The 15,663-nt window shown below is 46.0% G+C and overlaps 1 protein-coding gene across 5 annotated transcripts in view; it reads left to right on the top strand.

Moving 5' to 3' along the window:
• Positions 1-1,488: 1,488 nt before the first annotated feature.
• The window catches only part of hikeshi (heat shock protein nuclear import factor hikeshi), a 32,741-nt gene continuing 18,566 nt past the window's right edge, over positions 1,489-15,663 (top strand). For 2 of the 5 annotated variants that reach the window (XM_033022473.1, XM_033022470.1), the window contains exon 1: positions 1,491-1,719. In XM_033022473.1, coding sequence (XP_032878364.1) covers positions 1,690-1,719 — 30 coding nt within the window. In that variant the 5' untranslated portion in view covers positions 1,491-1,689. The other 3 variants (XM_033022471.1, XM_033022472.1, XM_033022474.1) reach the window with 3 other exon arrangements.

The raw sequence follows: 15,663 nt of genomic DNA, 5'->3' as shown, positions 1-15,663 counted from the left end.
TTGGAGCTCCTGCAGTCGGTCCCTAACCAGGGAGTGAGCTCCACGATGTTAAAGTCCACAGGCTCCCGCAGTTGGAGCTCTGAGGTCGATCCCTGGCAAAGGGATTGCCAGCTCCGCAATTTCATCTCATAAACTCTGAAAGTATTCTGGTGGGATGAAGCTCAGCATGGTATGAGAACTACGCTGCTATTGACTGCTTGAACCTACAGAATGGTGAACACAGCCCAAGCTGGAGGAACAGCAGCAGATATTCTGCTTGGGTAGCTTAAAAGTGAATGTTGAATTCTCCAATTTTAAGTAATTAACCTCCAACCACCCCCCCCCCCCCCCCCCCCCCCCCAATTTCCCCCTCCCACCTCACCTTGCCACTTTACTTTCCTGTCCTCTCCCACATACTTCTTCCCTACCCCAACCTTGCTTTTATTTCTGAAAAATAAAATTGATGGAAAAAAACTACTAAACAAACCACGTTTCAGCAATTGGGCCATGGAAGTGGGCAAAATGGTTGTATGCCAGCACTTTAGACAAAGGTTCTCTAATCCAAGCAAGAACTTTCACCAGAATGTAAATGGAAACAATTTAATCAGCCTTGTTTGGAATGAGAGATTCTAGAAATGCCTCCATCATTCCTGTCGTCCTTTGGAACCAAACTTCATGCCAACACCAAACTCCAGGGAACAATGCAAAGCAAGCATTTTCTGCTGACATCTATGGATGGAGGATGAAAGTCGGTAATAAAACCACATGCAGCATGTCAGATGTAAATCAAATAATTAATAAAATTAATTTGCATGGAAAGTGGGAAAGTGCAGGAAGGAACTGCAGATGCTGGTTTACACCGAAGATAGATAGGAAATGCTGGAAATGCGGGGGACAAGCAGCATCTCTGGAGAGAAGGAATCAGTGACATTTCCGGATGAGACCCTTCAGACTGAGTCGGGGAGAGGTATAGGAAGGGTACAAAGAGCATGTAGGGAGACAAAACGACAGATCAAAGCAGACAATATCAAAGGAAATGTAGAATGGATCATTGCTAGCTGAGGGGAAAGTGACAATGGTCATACAATCAGCAAAAATAATCAGGATAGTGAAACCAGCCAGACAACTATGGTGGAGGAGGGATGGAGAGAGAGGTTAGATAAACCAATAGTCATACCGCTGAGTTGTAAGCTGCCCAAGTGAAATATGCGATGCTGTTCGTCCAATTTACGTAGGGCCTCACTCTGACAATGGAGGACAAAGATCCTATAGGATGTTTGGTGGAGGAGGCCTAGGACAGAGAGGTCAGTGTGTGAATGGGAGGGGGAGTTAAAGTGTTCAGTAACCGGGAAATCAGGTAGGTTTAGGCGGACTGAGCGGAGATGTCCAGCGAAACGATGGCCCGGCCAGTCTGCGTTGGGTCTGCCCGGTAGAGAGGACAGGGAGAGTTATCCTGCACCGCGGATGGCGGATGGCGGGAGCGTTCACCATGGTAACCGTGGGCTCGGGAGCGCTTCCGATGTGAAAGGTCGAAGGGCGGCGGCGGCGGCAGCGCTGTGGGTTCGAGAAGCTTCTGCGTTTCTCGGCGAGAGACGGCGGCGAGGAGCGTTAACATCAAAGATTATAGAGCAGAGAATCTTTGGTTAACATGTCAGAAACTGGCTGGAGTTGTGGACGAGGCGCCTAGCGGCGGCGCAGCTGCGGGGCAACATGTTCGGATGCCTGGTTGCGGGGCGATTGGTGAGTTGATCCCCGGGTCCGCACCGTGCACAAGACCTGCACCCTCCTTTGGGCTTTAAGTGTTTCTTTTTAAACCAAAACAAACCGGGGTCTGGAGAACAGCGCGATTGTTCTGGTGAGTGAAAAGTAACAACGGTGGAGGGTGGGGTGGGGGGAGTGAAGGCGTTTCAGAAACAGAAACGACGGGACAGACTGACTTCAATCCAGTTTCAATGCTGTGCCGGGAAGATATTTGGGAAGATATTGCCTTGTATGGCGAGGGCAGTGCTCGCTTTCTAAGGTGCAAAGCAAAGGGGGCAGGTCTCATGTGGCAGTCTGTTCCCGCACCTGACTGCTCCACACCAACGACATGTGTTTATAGTACTCGAGCCTCTCAAATGGCTTCACTAGAGTTGTTATCAAAACAAATCTTTGCACAGAGCCACGTGTAGATATTTCGGAGGTAATCCCAACCCTGCCTCGCAAAGGCATGGATTTGTTTTCCAATTGGAGGTAGACAAAAGTGCTGGAGAAACTCAGCGGGTGCAGCAGCATATGTGGAGCGAAGGAAATAGGCAACGTTTCGGGCCGAAACCCTTCTTCAGACTCCAATTTGTTTTCCAATTGTCTTTTGCACTTATTGTCTTGTTTTTATTATCGTAAATCACTTTTTCCCACCGTCTTACACAATGTATCTGTAATTTTTATTTTTGAGTGTTGTCCGAGTCTATATGCCTGTGATGCTGCTGCAAGCAAGAAACAGCGTCTTGCTTCTGTCTGATGAAAGATCCCGACCCGAAACGTTGGTGTCTCCTCCCCTTCCTCAGCCCTCCTGCTGTCTCCTCCCATCCCCCAGCCTTCGGGCTCCTCCTCCTTTTTCATTTCTTCTCCCCGCTTGACTACGTACAAATAAAATGGTTTTCCAATATCTTGGAGAAAGAGGAAAGGTCTAGGAACAATATTCTGGTGTTTAGGTGGCAGTTGAAAGCATGCGCACCATTTTTCTGAAGATGGTCAAGATAGTGGAAGAATTTGAAACTTTGAAAATGTGAGAATTCTTGACTATTTAACCAGCAGACAGTGCAAGTTAGCAAGCACAGGGGTGATGAGTGAAAGGGACACTGTAAGTTGGAACATGCCCAGTAGTCCTGGTTAACTACAAATCAATGGTTCAATTGTATTTTATTTGTCACATGTACTGAGGTACAGTGAAATCCATTTTTGCATACAGTTCGGTACAAGTATCACAATACATAAGCACTTAGATCCATCTTAGATAAGCACCTCAGATACAGTACAAATGTAGCAGTAGTACAGCAGTAGTGTACAGATTCGTCAGATTTGGTGCCATATCCAAGTCCCATTTGTTATAGGTGTACAGTTCTTAACCTGACCATTGGCCCATTTTCCTGGCGGCGTTGCATGGTTGGCGTGGCTGTTGGTGTCCTCCACTGCTGCTCCACCGCTCTGCCGCAGCAGGTCGTGTCTGGTGCACATGCTAGGCTTCTTGGAGCGGCGCCCGGTTCAGTCGAGCACCACACTGCAGCAGAGCCTCTTCCAACACATTTCCTCCAAGCCTATTCCTCCACATTTGAGGCATTGCATTGCCTCCTGCAACTGGTCTTCCCACCGGTCCTCCGATTCTCTACCCTCCTACGGAGTGAGCAGGGGCCGATGTCGGGCATTCCCTCGGCACACTGGTGCTGACATTCTGCCTTGCGTATGTGTTGGAATAGTCAGATATAGAGAAAACAAAGGTATGGATGATGGTTTTGATGATAGGAGCAGATAGCACAGTTGTAGAGTTAGTGACTTACAGCGCCAGAGACGTGGGTTTGATCCTAACCCTGATCTGGATCTTGATCGGTGCTGTTTGTATGGAGTTTGTATGTTCTCCCCGTGACCGCATAAGTTTTCCTCTGGTGCTCCGATTTCCTCCCATACTCCAAAGATGTATAGGTTTATAAGTTAATTTGACTGGTAAATTGTGTCTAGTGTGTAGTGTTAGTGTATGGGGATCGCATGATGGCACGGACTCAGTGGGCCAAAGGGCCTGTTTCTGCACTGTATTTACTTTAGAGATACAGCGCGGAAACAGGCACTTAGGCCCACCAAGTCCGCACCAATCAGCGATCCCCGCACACAAACACAATCCTACACACATTAGGGACAATTTACATTTATACCAAGCCAATTAACCTATAACGCTGTACGTCTTTGGAGTGTGGAAGGAAACTGAAGATCTCAGAGAAAACTCGCGCGGTCATGGAGAGAACATACAAACTCCGTTCAGTCAGGCACCTGTAGTCGGGATCGAACCCGGGTCTCTAGTGCTGTACAGCAGCAACTCTCCTGCTGTGCCGCCCACTGTATCTCTAAACTAAACTAAATATGCTTTGTAATGTGTGATATTACTGGGTAAAAGTAATGCCCAGTGACTGTCCTGGTCACAAAGCATATGTGACTGGAACCACACTTCTGGGACAAATAGGAAACAAAGGTTGTGAAAAGTTTAACGGGCTTGAGTCCTCATATTTTACTTAAAGCAAAGTTCTGCTCATCTTTGTGATGAAGTTCTTTGAGAAGTTGGTAATAACACAGATCAACTCCTGCCTCAGTAATGTCCAGGACCCAGTGGCAGACTGGGTCTAAAAATATTGGTTGCCAGGAAACAAAGGGGGCCCACCCACAACTACAATGCTATCATTTAACAGGGGCCCACTTGCTATCACTTCATCAGGGGCCCACTTGTCATCGGGCAAGCTGACACCCTGGCCAGTCTGCCATTGCCAGGACCCACTCATTTCACCTAACCCTACAACTGATTGACAGAGGATGTGATCTTGTTGGTATTCCACTCTGCACTGCAACACCTGGAATGTGTACGTCAAGCTGTTGTTCGTTGACTACAGCTCATTATTCAACACCATCGTTCCTTACAAAGTCATCGTGAAACTCGGGGAACAGGATCTATGCTCCTTTCTGGCAAGCCTCAATCAATGCAGATTGGCAGCAAAACCTCCTCTTTGCCAACCTCAAGGTTGCGTGCCCTTGCTCTACTCTATAACCATGACCATGTAACCAGATGTAGCTAAAATGGCACCTTTACATTCACCGAGGATAACAGTCTTTGGACAAATGACGAGTAATGATTAATCGGAATATAGGAACTGATGGAAAAACTGGTTTAATCGTGCTAAAAAGAAAATCTTGCAGTCCATGCTGGCAAAATCAAGGAGCTGATTGTTGACTTCAAGAAGAGAAAGTCGAGGACCATGTATCTCTCGGATGTAAAATTCTCCGATGACCTGTCCTGGTCCATGTATTAAAATCCAAAGAAAGCTCTCCAGTGCTTCTACTTCATCAGAAGTTTGAGGAAATTCAGCATGAGCTGAACACTTCATTGAACTTTCACAGGTATGTGGTGGAAAATATACTGACAGCTTGCATCGTGGCCTGTCCAGCCTATTTTCTAATTAGAAATTAGAACAATTAGAAATTAGAACAACGCTCAGAAAAGAAGGAAACTGCAGAAAGCAATGGACATTGCTCGGTCCGTCTGACTTCCCTACCGTCGAAGGGATCTACAAAGTGCGCTGCTTCAGAAGGCAGCTAATATCGTCAAAGACCTATACCAGCCTGACTATGCTGTCTTGCTGCTACCGTTGGGCAGAATGTACAGCATCCTCAGAACTGTTACCTCCAGGTTCAAAAAACGCTCTTTCCATCAGTCATCGGCACCAAACCACTTTTCACTTCCACATATTTTGATGTAAGGCAATATTAACAAAGATTTATTTAGAATAACTAGTTTATTGTTCATTGGTGGAATTGATTGTAGACTTTAGGAGAGCTCCTCCTCCCCTCACCCCACTCACTATCAACAACACCACAGTCACATCTGTGGAGTCTTTTAAGTTCCTGGGAACCATCATCTCCAAGGACCTTAAGTGGGAGTTGCCATCGACTCCACAGTCAAAAAGGCACAACAGAGGATGTACTTTCCTGCGGCAGCTGAGGAAGTACAATCTGCCACATGCAATGATGTTCCAATTCTATACGGCCATCGTAGAGTCTGTCCTCACCTTCTCCATCATGGTCTGGTTTGGCTCAGCCACCAAGCACGAAACCTGGAGGCTGCAGCGAATTGTCCGATCAGTTGAGATGGTTATTGGCTGCAATCTTCCCTCCATTGACGAACTGTACACTGCAAGGGCCAGGAAGCGAGTGGGTAAGATCATCTCTGACTGAGGGGTCACCCTGGCCACAAACTCTTTGAATCATTTCCCTCTGGAAGGCAACTCCGGACTGTCAAAGCTGCCACAGCCAGACATAAAAGCAGCTTTTTTTCCCACGAGTAGTAGCTCTACTCAATAACCAAACATCTGTAGCTTCCTTTTGCTCTGGTATTTTATTTTATTCACATGTTTAATCAATAATGTTTTATTATTAATGTTTAATGTTTTATGTATCATGCTTAACTGTCACTGTATGTCATGTTGTCACTTATGGGCGGAGCACCAAGGCAAATTCCTTGTATGCGAATACTTGGTTAATAAACTTATTCATTCATTCATTCATTCATTCATTCATTCATTCATCATTTCTCATTGATGTTGCGTCTGATCCAAAATTGTAAAGATACAGCAGGTAAGGCTTTCACTGTTCTGCTTCACATCTTGGGCATATGACAAACACACACTCTTGAGATCTCTTAAAAATCAACCAGTACTATATGTTCCACAAGCACTTGAAAAAAAACTGAGACATGGAGGAATAAAGGGAAGGAATGGGGTGGTGATGTTGAGGTAGTTTGCTATCAACTATTGAACTTTATAACAAGCTTTCCAAGCCCCCCCGAGACTGATATTTTTCTGGTGTGCTGCCCAAAACACAGTGCAGTACTCAGTGCAGAACAAATAGAAGGCTAATCTCACTTTTGTATTCCATGCCCTCTGATAAAACATGTTTCTCTTTCATTACCTATTTCAGTAATGCGCTTTGGGATATTTAAATTTCATTTCTGCCTGCTGTAGCAAAATCCCTCCAGTAGCTGCCGCTTTTCCTCCCCACTCTTTTCACTTTCCGCAGAGACCACTACCTCTGTTGCTCCCTGGTCAACTCATCTTTCCCCTGCAAATGCAAGAAATGCAACACAATCTCCTTCCTCACTGCAGACTAGGTGACCGATTTGCAGAGTACCTGCGCTCAGTTCGCAATGGCAATCTCGAGCTCCCAGTTGCATGCCACTTCAAATCTCCTTCCCATTTCCGCATTAATCCATCCATCCTTCCCTTTATCTAATAGTTCCCATTATCACCTTCCAATTTTACTTCGGAGTCACGTGAGTGACTACGTGAAGAACCCTGCCACGACGCATGCGTGTCTTATCGCTTTCACGCTTGCGAAACGACAGGCGGGGTGGAGCGTCCCCCGCAGCGGTAAGTTTGAAACCGCGACCTGCAGGTAAGTGATTTACTCTGCGGTAGTTTTTGTCCCCGCGCTGTTTTTACACGGGGGGAAGCTGGACAAAATAGTGTCCACAAGTGCTGCGAGTAAAGCTGGCTGGGGAGGACCGCGAAGTTGCGGGAGCCAGCAGCAGCTGAAGGCACAAGCCCCGTAAGGGATCAGCTGTGCCGACTTTTGGTCCCGCGCCGGCCAGAACACCACGGCCGGGCGGGAGACTATTCAAATGGGGCCGTCGACTTTTTCGACAAGTCGAAAACGGCAGGAGACGGGGTGGAACGACGTTCCCCCGTAGCGACAATTTTAACCTGGACCTGCAGGTAAGAGCTGCGGTCTTTTTTGTGTTTTTACAATGCTAATTACAGGTGGAGAAACCAACGGGCTGCGACAAAGCTGGTGGGCTAGATGGCATCAGCTGTGCCCGATGTCGCCTCCGCACCGGCCAGATCCACTCCACGGCAGGGTAGTAAGGACAAAGCTGGTGAGGGAGGACCGCGGAGCAGCGGGCAGCCAGCAGCAGCCAGCGGCACTCGGATCACCGATAGTGGGATCAGCTGTGCCCGATGTCGCCTCCGCACCGGCCAGATCCAAGCAGCTGGGCGGAAAGGCTAGACACAAAAACAAACAAGGTCGTGGACTCAGAGGAGTTCGACTTCGAACAACCGCGGGCGCCCAGCGACCGAGAGCGCTGGAGCCGGATGGAGCGGTGTGTGGAGCATTTGCTCCAATGTGACAGACTCCGGGAGATGGAGTCGGGTCACTGTGGGCCCTATGATAAACCCACAGCAGTACCTCTTGAAGGGCTGCACTGTGCTTCTACCTCATCAGAGGGGAGCACTGCGGGTCAGTTCTGGGCTGACCTGGAAGAGGGGCCCGCAGAAGGAAAGACAAGTGTGCAAGGGATGCAGGAACAAGAGAACCTACTGGACTAATAAAATGGACTCCAACAAACACTACAGCCAAAGACAGCACCCCTACGCACCCACCAGCAGAACTGGTGAAAGCTCGAAGGCCCGGTATTCAAAACATGAGTCTTTTTAGGCCATGGCCCAGGCCGGCCTTCTTGGAAGATGCGGGGACCTCCAACGCCAACCAAACCGAAAATCCAGACACCAGCGCAACAACAGCAGCGAAGAACCTACAAAAATAAGTAAACCTGCCACTGGTAACTATGGAGGTAGGTGGGTCTGGTTCCCTACAAAATACAGGGAGCATGGAGGTTGGGGGGAGACTACACTCTTTTCTGAATGCATGGAGCATGTTAACAACCGATACTTACATCTTAAGCAGTATCCAGGGATATACAATAGAGTTTATACACAAGTACAGCCCTCCAGTTCAACATATACCGAACCGAATGTTCGTGCCTTCTGATAAAGAAAAAGCAAAAGCGCAAGCTGAACTGGAGCGGCTTTACATAAAAGGTGTAATTGAGAAACTCAACACGAACCATTAGAATTCGTGTCCAATATATTTATCAAAAACAAAAAAGATGGTGGTTGTCGCATCACCATAGATCTGACAAAATGGATACCTTTGTTACTGCTAAACAATTAATTTCCAACGGTTACTTCATGGCCAGCATCGATTTAAAAGATGCTTACTATTCAGTGCCTATACGAGGTGACCACAGATGTTACTTAAAATTCAACTGGATGGGACAACTCTGACAGTATAAAGCACTGCCAAATGGGTTATCATCAGCCCCCAGGCTGTTCACAAAAATTTTGAAACCAGCCCTAGCGTTTCTATGGAAACGTAAACACATGGTCATGGCATATTTAGATGATATACTCATTGTGGGCAAAACTTTGGAATTGGCCAAACAAACTGTAACAGCCACAAAACAGTTATTTGAAAAACTGGGATTTATTATCCATCCAGTTAAATCTAAACTAACGCCTTCCACTACTATGGACTATTTGGGGGTTTCACCATTGACTCAGTTCACATGTCAGTGACTCTGCCTAAGGGAAAGGCTAGAGATTTAATAGAGGCTTGCATAACCTCATTGACATCAGCAAACCATCCATCAGATTGGTAGCAAAAGTAATTGGCAAATGGTGGCTGCCTTTCCAGCCACACAATTTAGACCTCTACATTACCAAAACTTACAGAGAGCAAAAATACAAGCACTCTAAATTAATGCAGGTCACTTTGACAGACCTATGAAACTACCAATCAAGCTAAAATGGAATAAAATGGTGGATAGATAACATCTGGCTTTGTTCCAATCCAATCATTGTCAGTAACCCTTCCATGGTACTACAAACTGATGCCAGTGCACTTGGGTGGGGAGCCACCAATACCATCACCAGCTGTGGAGGTAGATGGACTGCTCAGGAGGCATCATTATTACACACACTGGGCATAAACTACCTGGAAATGTTGGGTGCATTCCGTGGCCTAAAGTCATATTGTACTGGATCATATCACCAGCATGTTAGACTACAGATAGACAATACCACCGTGGTAGCATACATTAACCACATGGGTGGAAACAAATCGACACCATGTGACAATCTGGCTAATACAATTTGGCAATGGTGTATCCAGAGAGATATTTGGATATCAGCCACTTACCTACCAGGAAGACTAAATTTAGGGCAGACACCAGGTCACGCAAATTTAATGAAAACACCGAATGGATGTTGAATAAAAAAGTATTTGCTGATATTACAGCAAAATATGGAACACCAGATATCGATCTATTCGCATCCAGACTTAACCACCAGTTATCAAATTATGTTTCATGGGAACCAGACCCTGGGGCAGCGGCGACAGATGCATTTTCGCTGCATTGGGGGGGAAATTGTTTATTTACGCATTCCCTCCTTCCTGCCTCATCAGTCGGGTATTAAGGAAAATACAACAAGACTCTGCGTCTGGTATTGGTAGTACCCGATTGGCCTACTCAACCATGGTTCCCAGTGGTATTAAACATGGCTATTAGAACCATGTATCACCATCCCACATAGACCAGATTTATTGCTACATCCCGTAACAAGGGATAGCCACCCATGCCATAAACATTTGAACTTATTAATTTGTAGAGTTTTAAAAACACCTCTACTACAACTGGGACTGACGGACCGAACAGTGAACATGATCTCGGCGGCCCAAAGACAGTCAACCAAAAAAACAAAACAAAAAAAAAACAGTATCTGGTCTATATCAAGAAGTGGGCGATGCACTGCCATAAAAACAACATCACCTACAGAGACATGAACATCCCGTCTGTTCTGGAATATCTGGCAGGCCTCCACTATGATGAGTGGCTCAGTTACAGTGCCATCAAATGCACCAGAAGTGCCCTATCGACTTACCTATGGCAGGGGACAGAGCGTTACTCTGTTGGGACTCACCCACTGGTAACAAAACTTATGAGGGGAATTTTTAATACTAATCCCCCAAGAACCAGGTACTCACAAATATGGGATGTAAGTATTATCCTGAAGATGCTCAGGAATTGGTCTCCAGCAACAGCTCTGTCCCTACACAGACTGACATTAAAAACAGTCATGCTAATGGCATTGGTCACGGCACAGAGGGTACAGTCACTGCATAAACTAAGACTGGACAACATGACTTCCTCAACAGAAAATATTACGTTTCATATCTATGAGTTAGTAAGCAGAACAGACAGGGATCAGCAGGCCTCAATATACAATTTAGGTCATACCCAACAGATGACCGTCTGTGTATAGTAAGACATCTGTCGTTATACATGGAGAAAACGAAAATCCTAAGAGGCAATGAGAAGACACTTTTTGGTCAGCCACTAGCAACCACACAAAAGAGTGACGGTCCAGACCATCTCAAGATGGCTGAAACAGGTGCTAACACAGGCTGGGGTGGATACTAATATTTTTAAATCTCATTCCACCAGGGCTGCAGCTACATCGGCAGCGATACAGTTGGATGTACCAATGGACCAAATCCTCAAGGCAGCAGGATGGTCTGGGGGAAAAAACATTCCAATTATTTTACAATAAACCAGTAATGAAACCTGGAACGTTTGCAGAAACAAATTTAAGTTCTGTAAATTAATTTAAACCCATAAAAAAGGGGTTATAAATTTGTGTTAATAAATTTTATGATTTCAATGTAGAATTCATGTCCAAATTATGTTAACACAATTCCTCCTACAGTCATCAAGGCAGACGTGATGCATGGACTCGTTTCCACGGCATGAAATCACAGAGCTTTAAAATCTTCACGTAGTCACTCACGTGACTCCGAAGTAAAATAGTAAGATTAAACGAGAACTTACCAGTTTGAAGTTTGATCTGTATTTAATGAGGAGTTACGATGAGGGATTACGTGCCCTCCGCTCCCACCCTTGATCATATACTTAACTGGTATCTCTTCTCTAATCTTACTATGTTTAGTCATTACAGTTATCTGTGATTTCACACCGCTGCTTTGAAGAATGACACGCATGCGTCGTGGCGGGGTTCTTCACGTAATCCCTCATCGTAACTCCTCATAAAATACAGATCAAACTTCAAACTGGTAAGTTCTCGTTTAATCTTACTATTTATCAGGTTCCAACACTGTTCTTTGTGTTCCAGCTTATCACCCACCAGCAGCTGTCTTTACTTTTACCTTCCCTTCCCCTCCGTGGCTCCAACTGCCTCAGTTTTTTGTCTGCCTTCATCTATAATTCACCTCCCTCAGTCTCTCAACCATCACCTGCTCCTCCCCAACCAGGCTGCATTTGCCCATCACCCTTCAACCCTCTTTGACTCATTAATCACTAATGACACCTATCTTGGCATTCTCCCTCTCTTTATACTTTCAATCTCTTCTCTCTATTCTTAGACCTGATGCAGGGTTTGAATCCAAAACATTGAGAATACCCAACCCTCAAAAATGTTGCTATACCCATTTGGTTATTCCATCAAATTGATTATTATATTTAAGTACCATTGTTCCTTCGCCATTTAAGAAAATATTTCTTTCTTTCTTGGATCCAAACTATACAACCTCATCCAAGGACTCCAAGGAATAATGTCCTAGCTTGCCCAATTTCTCCCTATGGCTCAGGCACAGGCATCCGCCTGGAGGGATAAAACACCTGTAAAGTCTGTGGCTCCAATATTGGCTTCTTCAGCCATCTCAAGACCAACAGAAAACACCCAGCAGAAGGACGATCATACCTTGAGTGATCATTTATGATGATTCTCTGCCTTGGATTCTCATGTATATCTCATTTCATATACACATTATTAATATTATTGTGTGAGAAGCCTAATTTAATAATTTATTCATTTGCTCTCTGAACCTGTACCAGTTTAACATGGTGCAAGTTCAGCAGTCTTATTGATTTCAGTGGGAAGAAATCATAAGAAGGTTAAGTCTTAACTCTAGTACCACACTATGTTTTCATTTGAACCTCTAGCACAAAATCAATCATTAATATCTATTATAGGATATATATTTAATATGTGTGTTATCTTTGCATGAGAACTGTACAATGACTACTATTACTTACAAGGTTAATGGTAATTTCAACAAGGTGGAAGTGTTTCAGTTTTGTTGATTGGACTTCTATTTTCTATCAAATGCTGGGTAATTTGGACGGGAACTGGAATTGTGCAACATTAGAATTTTGGAATTTTCAATAAATTAGTGGTGTGGTTAAAACCAAGTATAAAATATGTTCAAATTTTTTTGTGTAAAAGAAAAATAATTTAATAGAGTGTGATTTGGTCTTGGTTTATTAATGTCACATGGTCCAAGATAAAGTGAAAAACTTTGTTTGTATACTTTCCAGTCAAATTATGCCATTCATGAATTCAATCAAGCCATACATAAGTACATCAACAATGCAATCAGAAAGATACCTGATTGCAGAATGTAGTGTTACTGCATTATAAGGCTACAGTTACAGAGAGTGCAGTTTATAAAAAAATAAGTTGGCTGCTTTCTCGTGAGTCAATGGTTTGACTGGGCTACTTCCATACTTTGCAATCTCTTGCAGACCTGATGCCACACTAAATTATGATGCACCTGGATGGATGCTGTCTGTGATACAACTGCAGATTATGTTGAAGGTTATTGGAGACATTCTGAGCTTCATTAGTCATTTGAAGAAGTAGAGGCCTTTGTGTGCTTTCTTGGCTGTAGCTTCATTGCAGTTTCTCCATCTGGGTCCTTTGCTTTCCATAAGTTCACTTTTGGGAAGACTGATCTATCACCCGCAACAGTGACATTGAGTACAAGTGCATCTGAGGCTGTCTGGCAGATTATATAATTTCACCAACTTTCTGTCAAAACAAGCATAGCATGCATTGAGCTTGTGGGAGGGAAGTGATGCTGGCCAACTTCATTTTGTAGCTGTTTTAGCATGCAAGCCTTGCCACAATGGACCGGTGTCTGTGGTTATCTTGAGACTGGATTGGTCTAGAATTCATTCATGGCTTCCTTGATGGTACAGGTGCACAACCTTTTATCCGAAGATCCAAATAACGAAAACCTCCGAATAGCGGACATTTTTTCGGTCCTTGAAGAAAGGTCCTTGAAAACGTTCACCGAGGGCGGCCCGCAGAGGTGACAGCGGAACCTCCGGTCGGTCCTCGAAGAAAGGGGAACTAAATCCCCATTCATAAAAGAGAAGGTGAGGGTATATTGCGCGGGAGGGTTAATAATTGGCAATATGCTGCTGCCTGCCCGCTGAGTTAAAAAGTTCCCACGGTAGCACGATACACAGTGTATCGTGAGTCTTGCGTGGGAACTTTTTAACTCAGCGGGCAGGCAGCAGCAGCAGATTGTCGCTGCCTTCAGTTTCACCCCACCTACACCCCTCTGCTTCCCGGCCATGTGTGTGCCCCCTTCCCTCCCCTCTCCAGCTCCCCGCCCATTGCACCGCCGCGGGGGCTTTGCACTGTCTTCATGTCGGCGATGCTAGCAGGTCAGTGCCAGTCACCGGAGACGTCAGGACCAACGGGACACCGACCCCCAGGCCCACTGCAAGCACGGAGATCCCAGAGACTCACAGCCAGCAGCAGCCCAGCCCCGTTCCAACTCCAGAGGAAAACTGCAAACTGGCCGGAGACATCAGGACCACCAGAAGCCGCTCCCCGATGGACGGCTACGGCGACAAGTGGCAGTTCGCCCACAGCCCCCTCATCGGGACACCGACCCCCAGGCCCATTGCAAGCACGGAGATCCCAGATCAGCAACTCCAGCCCAGCCCCGCTCCAACTCCAGAGGAACACGCTCCACGTATGGGCAGAAGCTGATGGTGTGCAAGGTACGTCTTGTTCTTGGGGTCGCGCAGCTCGGGCTGTGGGCGAACTGCCACTTGTCGCCGTAGCGGCCCATCGGGGAGCGGATTCCTCTGGAGTTGGAGGGGGAGGGGGGTATTGTGCTGTTTGATCGCCCCCTGCTATCCCAGGGACAGGGAGACAGGACGCTCACCGAGGGCGGCCCGCAGAGGTGACAGCGGAACCTCCGGTCGGTCCTCGAAGAAAGGGGAACTAATCCCCATTCATAAAAGAGAAGGTGAGGATACATTGCGCGGGAGAGTAGGAATCCCAAGACAAAGTTGAGTGAGCGTTCACCGAGGGTGGCCCGCAGAGGTGACAGCGGAACCTCCGGTCGGTCCTGGAAGAAAGGGGAACTAAATCCCCTTCATAAAAGAGAAGTGGAGGGTATATTGCCCGGGAGGGTATATCGCCTACCTGGAAGAAACCGGACATTTTTTCCAGGATTTCGTCTGCACACCAAAGCTCACCAAAGCTCACGTTTGGCGCCAAACGCACGTCGCCTCTGCTGCACACGGATATAAGAGTGTGAAAATGTCGCCTTAGGCCGCCTAAGGGCATGTAGCCCCGCTAGGGTGACATGAGTGCGAGAGGTGATTCAATGCTGCGGTCACATTTATAAATTCAGGAATTCATTCAACACACTGCATTTCATACAGACATTTATTCTGCAAGAAAAAACCACATTGAAGACTGAAACTCGCGACCGAGGAACTGCCGGGATCAAGGCGCAAACTCGCGACCTTGCGGATATGAGCCGAGCACTACCACTGAGATAGCCATTAAAATCTACGCTAAAAAATTTCCATTCCGAAGACCGACAAATTCCGAATTACAAAAAGTGTCTGGTCCCAAGGCTTTCGGATAAAAGGTTGTGCACCTGTATTGCAAAGGTCATATACAGGTTTCTTGTACCTATCGGGATCATTTGATTTAAACACTGCAGACTTGGACTTCATCTGGGAACAGACCTCACTGTTCAACCTTGGTTTCTGGATACGTAACATTTGTATTGTTTCCTTTGTATTAGCCACCAGGGGGCGCCGCACAACAGCCTTGCCAACAGTCTGTCTGTCTTTTCGTCTTTTTTGTTATTTTTAGTGTTAAAGGTTTATGTTAATGTTCTCTGGTTTGTTTTATGTGGGGGTGGGAGGGGGGAATCTTTTTTTCAATCTCTTACCTAGCCGGAGATGCGATTGTTTTCCGGATCGTATCTCCGATCGCTCGG

Source organism: Amblyraja radiata, chromosome 6 (genome assembly GCF_010909765.2).
Source record: "Amblyraja radiata isolate CabotCenter1 chromosome 6, sAmbRad1.1.pri, whole genome shotgun sequence".
NCBI lineage: Eukaryota > Metazoa > Chordata > Chondrichthyes > Rajiformes > Rajidae > Amblyraja > Amblyraja radiata.
The sequence above is the reverse complement of the archived record's forward strand: the minus strand, read 5'-3'. Positions and strand labels throughout refer to the sequence as shown.